Below are 7,500 nucleotides of genomic sequence, written 5' to 3'. Positions count from 1 at the left end.
GCTTTAAGTGGCGTCTGTGGATTTCATTTTCAGATTGAACTTAGAATCCACAGAAAGCAACCAGCCTAGCAGGGATGGAAAAGTTAGATTTCAGTGGCCTCACAAAGTCATGAAGGTGGTGAAACTGTGAAAATTGGTCTGTGAACTTCCCTGGCGGCTCTTCTTTTTGATGTTTGAAATAAGAAAGAAAGAAAGGGTTGTTTGAAAATGTGATGCTGATTTCAGGGAACTCCTCCCAGGGACCAATTTCTCAGGGAACTCATCAAAGTACGCTGGTTTGATGAAACTGGTTGTCCGTGCATAGACCATCACATGTGGCTAGATGACCTGAATGTCATTTAAAGATGAATTGCACACCTCCGCCCAAGCCGAGGACCACAACCTTGTATCGTTGGCGATAGAGATGTGGTGTTAAAAATCACACATAGACGGTTCTCACACCTGCAGAAATCTGTCCTATTTATAGTAGTAACTGGATTAGCTCTGATGCTCGACACAAACAAGCTCGTGCCTTCCAATGCCTCCTTCTCTATTCTACAAAATCACCCCGCATAAATGATACACATGAACTGTGGTTTCACATGGTCCATGCAGCCTATAGGGTGTCCTTCCCAGAGATGAGAGATATGCTGTGTGGCAGTCTACAGTCTCGGACTTAAGTGACCTGAAATGTCTGTGCCAGATCATTACTGTCGCCATAACAAAGGACTACATGGGCATCAGGTTTCAGAAGGTGTGTGTGTGTGTGTGTGTGTGTGTGTGTGTGTGTGTGTGTGTGTGTGTGTGTGTGTGTGTGTGTGTGTGTGTGTATGTTTGGGAGAGAGAGTATGAGTGAGAAAGACACAGAGAAATCAAGGGCTTACTCAAACCCTCAGGGAGACAACCACAAGTTTTCAAAATGTGTGTGTTTTCGTGAGTGAGTGAGTCCCTGTGAGTGTGGGTGTGTGTATGTGTGAGTGAGTGAGTGTGTGCACGCTATTGGAGCCAATTATTTCTGGCCCCTCGTTAGGTGTCTCATTGGTGTAGGCAGTTGGGAAGCGTGATGGAGCCTCCTGTACCACAGCGGCAGCAGTGGCTGACTGGAATAAGCCATTACTCTCTGCGGTTCCAGCGCCTCTGTGGCCCAGACAGCCAAGGCCTCCAAACAGACTAGCAGCCGCAGCACTGAATACATAACTGCACAGGCACAGATTGAAACGTCTCTGTCACGGAGCGAGAGGGCTGCTGGCTAGCAACAGCTCTATGTACTTGGACAGCTAGTGTTAGTCATATCCGTTTCTCTATAGGCTGTAGATATATTGCATATATGTATTTTTTTGCAACATATTTTATAAATTGATTGTATTTTAAATCATTTTATGGGCAGCCGTGGCCTACTGGTTAGCGCTTCGGACTTGTAACTGGAGGGTTGCCGGTTCGAACCCCCCCCAGTAGGCACGGCTGAAGTGCCCTTGAGCAAGCCACCTAACCCCTCACTGCTCCCCGAGTGCCGCTGTTGTTGCAGGCAGCTCACTGCGCCAGGATTAGTGTGTGCTTCACCTCACTGTGTGTTCACTGTGTGCTGAGTGTGTTTCACTAATTCACGGATTGGGATAAATGCAGAGACCAAATTTCCCTCACGGGATCAAAAGAGTATGGTCAGTGGTCAGTGTCCAAAGAATGAGCTGGCTACTATAGCTACTTCTGTGATATGTATTGTTATACAGTATCATAGGCAAGCTCACTCTGGTCGTCTTCTGGTCATTGTCCATTGCTGAATTTCTCAGTGTCATATAGTAAAAGAATATGGTCTCATGCTGTGTGTGTGTGTGTGTGTCAGGGCTGAGGGTGTCATGAGAACAATGTCCCCAGACAAGCTGTTGAAAGGAATGCCCACCTTGCAGAGTCAGATCGACGCCCTGCTGGAGTTTGATGTGAGTCCTTTTCCACTTCGCCTATCAGTAGTATCACACAAAACGTTTTGATATTAAAAAATCATGTTTAGTAGTCATGGCAGTGCATAGCATAACAAGCACCATCTTTAGTCACATGACCTTGTCCTTTGACACATCTACTGCCAGTGTCAAACCTGAATATCTGAGGTACCGTTGCATCTGCAGGTTCACCCGCAAGACCTGAAGAATGGCGTCATCAACGCAGCTTTCCTGTTGCTCTTCAAAGACCTGATTAAGCTCTATGCCTGCTACAACGACGGCATCATTAATCTCTTAGGCAAGCTTATGATTTACTCTGTTTTGTTGTGATTGAGATTTATCAGCGAATATGTTTTTAGCAAAATTATCGCTTTTAGTTTTGTTCGTTTTTCATTAACAAGTCTGAAATGGATGTTTTATTACTTAGATATATTGTAGTCATATTGTAGGCACATTTATAATTGTTAAACTGCCTTCAGAAACATTACCTTTTACTTACAATTACTTACTTACAATTCTATCAAGTAAGCTGACATATCTCAGTCCCTTCACTCCATAGTAAAATCCCTACACAATTCTCTTTTATGGCACAGAGAAGTTTTTCCAGATGAAGAAGGGTCAGTGTAAGGATGCCCTGGAGATCTATAAGAGATTCTTGACACGGATGACCAGAGTCTCAGAGTTCCTCAAAATCGCAGAGGTACACAAACTTTCTAACTTTATAATAATGAATAATTAATTACAGAAAGCTGATGATTGGTGTTTGATCCTGGTTGCAAACCCTTTCTTTCTTTCTTTCTTTCTTTCTTTCTTTTTTTCTTTCTTTCTTTCTTTCTCTCCCTTTTTTTCTTTCTTTCTTTCCACAGCAAGTAGGCATTGACAAGAACGACATACCCGAGCTAACACAGGTAAGGATTGATCTTGACTCTTTGAACCTTGAGTCATTGATTCCTTCCATCCCTTATGTGAATTCACACACTTGGTCCTCATATCAACTAACATTGCATGTATGTGTTGTGGAGTCAATTAACATGGTATCGCATGTGTTGTGGGCTTAGCCTACAAATCCCAGAAACCCCAGCAGCATCACCCAATCACAGTGTCTCTTCACCTCCTGGATTGGCTGTGATGTCCAATCACAGACATCCACATGCAGATATGACAGGTCATCCGTCCTATCATGGTGGGTTTTATTTAAAAAAAAGGGGGGAGGGCAGCTTATCCCTGGGATCCATTCTGTCCTCCATGCAGCCAATGGCATCAGATGTGGCGGTGATTGACAGCAACTGTGCCCCTCCCTCTCTTCTTATTGCAGAGGTGCAGAAAGATCACTCAGGCTGAGAGTGTGAGTAGTGCGTAGTGCATACGGCTTATACGCGCAGTCTAGGACAGTTCTTCCATGACTTTCTTCTCTCTAGTGCTCAGAAATAAACATCAATGCACAACAGTAACTCTTGCTCAGTGATCATGGATGTGACTGAAAGATCTGGTCATAATATGAAAGAAGAGTATGCTTGCAGCAGGGTAATTCCAGGTGGAATTCCAAACATCTGGGCTCGGACTCCGTTGGCTCAACATTTGCATTGTAGGCAATTGGAATGTCATAGCCTATAGAGTTTCCATGGATGAAAACCACTTAATGCCCTGACACTTCCTATTGGCTGAAGTGGAACACAAACTACATGCTTGTGTGAATTGAGTGTTTGTGTTAAGCTCTGGCAGTTCTGGTTCTAGTCCCAGTTCCATTTCCAGGACCAGCTGTGGTTCTGGTCTGAGGTTCCACTTCCAGTTGTGGTTCTACTTCCAGTCCCACATCCAGTTTTGGTTCTGGTCCCAGTTTTAGTTCTACATCTAGTTCTGGTTCTGGTCCCAGTTCCAATTCCAGGTGTGGTTCTGGTCTCAATTGCAGTTCCGTTCCCAGTTCCAATTCCAGGTGTGGTTCTGGTCCAAGCTCCAGTTCCACATCCAATTCTGGGTTTGGTTGCGGTGCTGGTTCTAGTACTGATTGTGGCTGGGGACTCTTGATCTCCTGCATGGGTTTGATGTTATGGAAGCTCTGCAGAAACTCCCCAGATGGCGGCTGCGTCTCTAGAGCAGATCCGGTCCAGATCTGGCTCTGTGTCTCCGCCGGACTTCGGCCAGATCTATCTGGAAGATTCCGCCGCAATCTAGGTCACACAGACTGGTGCGCTGCTGCTCAGAGCATGCACATGATGTGGTCGACTGAGCTGCGACGTGTGAGTGCCACCACTGAGCTCGTCTGGTGTGGACGTGGCGGTGACAGTCGTGCATGGTCTGACGTTTGTATGGAATGGACAGTTCCAGTTCCTCCACGAGTTAGTGTACAAGTGTAGAAGCACTGCAGTGTAACTGCTGACACGAGAGGTTGTCTAGTTTGAACGTTTCTTCAAAGGTTACCATGTTTTGTTTTTGTAGTTCTGTTGTCTTTGTTCTCTCTCTCTTGGTTCAAAAAAAATCTATTTTCTTACAGGTCAACTTGTGGAGCAAAGTGCTAACAGCTGGTCATACAGTTGATTTCTAGGGAATACATGTGCTGCAATGTAAATAGCTAAATTCATAAATATTCAAAGTATGCAAGGTGTAATCAAGGTGAAAACAACCAAGTAGAATTTGATTCTGTAATTTACAGAAAAGTCGTCAAAAGGTTTTAAGACAGTGTTTCCTGTGATGAATGTAAACATCCCACCAGGCTGTTAGAAGATCTGAGCTAACAGAAGCCCTAGCCTGGGTCGATGAAATACTGAGCGACATGTGATTCAGAGGCATTCTGGTGATGTAGAGTGGCCTGTTTTTTTTAGACCAAGAAACCACACCAAAACCCCCAAACAATCCCAAACTAAACTCATAGCCCAAACTCTGCTTTGAAATATATGCATCTCCTTCCCTTCCCAGAGCTGCCTATACCTCATAGCCCTGTCTCATTTCTGCCATCCCAGCCAAAGTACAAATAAAAGATTTATCGCTGGCTCTTTGAAATGGCTGTTTATCTCTTTTTTTAAAGCCATTATGCTCTTGCACTGAAAGTGGCTGAGTCACAGAGTTTCTCTAATACAAACATCAGCCTGTTTTCCTCCTCCGCTATACTGAATTAAGTACGTAGTGGATATTACCCGGGTGAATCCTCCCCTCTTCTCTCTGCATCACATCTCTCTCTCCCTCTCTTCTCCCTCTCTTCTGTCTGTCTGTCCTCTCTCTCTCTCTCTCTCTCTCTCTCTCTCTCTCTCTCTCTCTCTCTGTTACACTATGAAAAGGGGTCAAACATTTCATTGTTAATAACCCATAATAATGTCAGCCTTTATGTAGAGATTGTGTAAGGAAGATCGCCCTGTCCTCCCAGAGTCTGCCTGATTTACCGGCCCATTGTCCAGCAAATGAAGTCTGCTCCCTCACATTAGAGGCCTTTAGCAGTCAGTGAGGTGCATCTCTTGCCTTTCCGTATGGGCTTCCGTATGGGCTTTAGTATTAGGCAGTGTGGAAGACACCCGTTTGACTGTAAGGACCTCATGTGTAATTGAGAACTGCAGCAGTCAGGCCCTTTGAGGTGAATGAGAAGCAAGGACCCCTCCCTTGTGCCAGCTCCATGGCACTAAACCTAATTGCACACTCATTCATACAGACACATAGACACACACACACACACACACACACACACACACACACACACACACACACACACACACACACACACACACACACACACACACACAGTGCCAGACAGACACTTTTTCATCTCAGAGTGTGTAGCTGTCCAGCAGACTCATCTGAGGACCAGGAGTGTGTCTGTATCCCAGGAAACAAGGCCAGGGAAATGAACCATGAGACAGTCACTAGTGGAAGATGAGCTCGTCTCCTGGTCTGGCCTGTTTTGAGATGGCACTGCCTGGCATGCTCACAGGCATTGCGCCTATGCAATGGGTGCCCACCTGTGCCTGTCTGAAGCCTGGCCAATGCCAGTACACGTCTGCAGGGTTGTGTGCATGAGGGGGCATGGCACAGTGCATTATGGGAGCATGGCACAGTGCATTATGGGTCTTTTGGAATGTGGTGTCTTTGGCTGATTCCAGGATGTGTCGGTATTACTGTGAAAACGTTTTACAACAGGTAAAGTGCATCTGTATGCTTGTGTGTGTGTGTGTGTGTGTGTGTGTGTGTGTGTGTGTGTGTGTGTGTGTGTGTGTGTGTGTGTGTTCAATCTTTTTTTCTTCCTGCAACTGTAAATTAGACACATTTCCCAGGCTGATTATTTCCCAGTCTGATTATCTGCTCTTTGCCTACATCTGCCTGTGCCATGGTCATCATTACTCAAATTCATATTCCTAATCTCAGATGTCATCTGTGTTGGGAATTATAGCTTCCGGAGAGCCTGCTGGAGTCCCTTGAAACTCACCTCAACACACTGGAGGGGAAGAAAGTGTGAGTACAGTGCTCCATCACTGGAGTTGTTCACACACACACACACACACACACACACACACACACACACACACACACACACACGACAACGATGTCATTGTCAGCTAAATCTGATGTGGCTTTATCGATAAATGTTAATTGATTTTGTGTCAGTTATGTTACCTGCCTAACTGCTGGTTGATATAACCTACAACATTTAATACTCATCCCCCATTTGTTTTGCATTGACAGTGATGAGTAAGTATTTCTCTGAAATCACCCAGGAATTGATCTTGTTTGTAATGTAACTGTATGGAATGTAAGTGTAACGTAAATGTAAAGTGTCATCATAGTGGCATCGTTCTCATCCTGCTTCATGACAATTCTATGGAGTTGACTTCTGAACTTCAAACACTGTTTGCACAATGGTTATGGTGAAGTTCAGTGACCACATCTGTAGAATTGGAGTGTCTGTTTGTGATGACAATATTTAATGTCAGTGAAATAACTTGGAAAAAATGTGTCCCGTCCTTGAATTCATGTCGCATTGTAAACTAGTATGTTTTCTATGGTGCTAGTACATATATGTACAGTACATCTGTTTTTGAATACACAGTCATTGACAGTAACACATCCCAGATGTTTAGTTAAGCATGTTGTTGTTACATGTTGCACAGTCAAAAGTCGGTTATGTTTGTTTTGTGTAAGGTGATGCAGAAACAAATCTTTTATTATCTTTTTATTTATTTATTAGTGTATTATCTATCATGATTATATATTATATATTTATCATTTATGTTATTCTTATTCCCCCCTATAGATCCCCCACCAAGGTAAGTAGAAGCAGTGAAAATATTCTTGAACACATTTACTGGAATGCCAGTTTGTAGGATATGGATATATTTTTAAGATATGGAAGACATACAAATAATCTTTATCACAATACATTCAATTCAGTTGTTCAATAGTGTAATGTATCTCTCACAACAATCTTAAGTCTGTGTGCTGAAGCTGGAATAACACAAGCAGTACTGACATGAATGTGTGTCATGTGACCATGCAGAAGGTGTCTCCAACCAATAACGGCTCGGCAGCGGGCACTCCGGTGAAGACGCTGGACACTCCGGTGGCTGCGTCGGGTGGAGCCAGCCCCACCACTGCCGGTCCTCCCGCC

At 44.2% G+C, this 7,500-nt stretch overlaps 1 protein-coding gene across 1 annotated transcript in view; it reads left to right on the top strand.

Annotated features, from left to right (window-relative positions):
• snap91a (synaptosome associated protein 91a) overlaps positions 1–7,500 on the top strand; it is a 59,246-nt gene that overhangs the window by 33,391 nt on the left and 18,355 nt on the right. The window contains exons 5-11 of the mRNA XM_076279657.1: positions 1,820–1,913; positions 2,100–2,211; positions 2,507–2,613; positions 2,780–2,821; positions 6,286–6,347; positions 7,147–7,159; positions 7,390–7,497. Coding sequence (XP_076135772.1) covers positions 1,820–1,913; positions 2,100–2,211; positions 2,507–2,613; positions 2,780–2,821; positions 6,286–6,347; positions 7,147–7,159; positions 7,390–7,497 — 538 coding nt within the window. The remainder of the gene's footprint in view (positions 1–1,819; positions 1,914–2,099; positions 2,212–2,506; positions 2,614–2,779; positions 2,822–6,285; positions 6,348–7,146; positions 7,160–7,389; positions 7,498–7,500) is intronic.

This window comes from Alosa pseudoharengus, unplaced genomic scaffold, assembly GCF_046254945.1.
Source record: "Alosa pseudoharengus isolate Yale_2024_CS ecotype anadromous, Long Island Sound unplaced genomic scaffold, YU_APseudo_1.1 YU_APseudo_1.1_scf_12, whole genome shotgun sequence".
NCBI lineage: Eukaryota > Metazoa > Chordata > Actinopteri > Clupeiformes > Clupeidae > Alosa > Alosa pseudoharengus.
The sequence above is the reverse complement of the archived record's forward strand: the minus strand, read 5'-3'. Positions and strand labels throughout refer to the sequence as shown.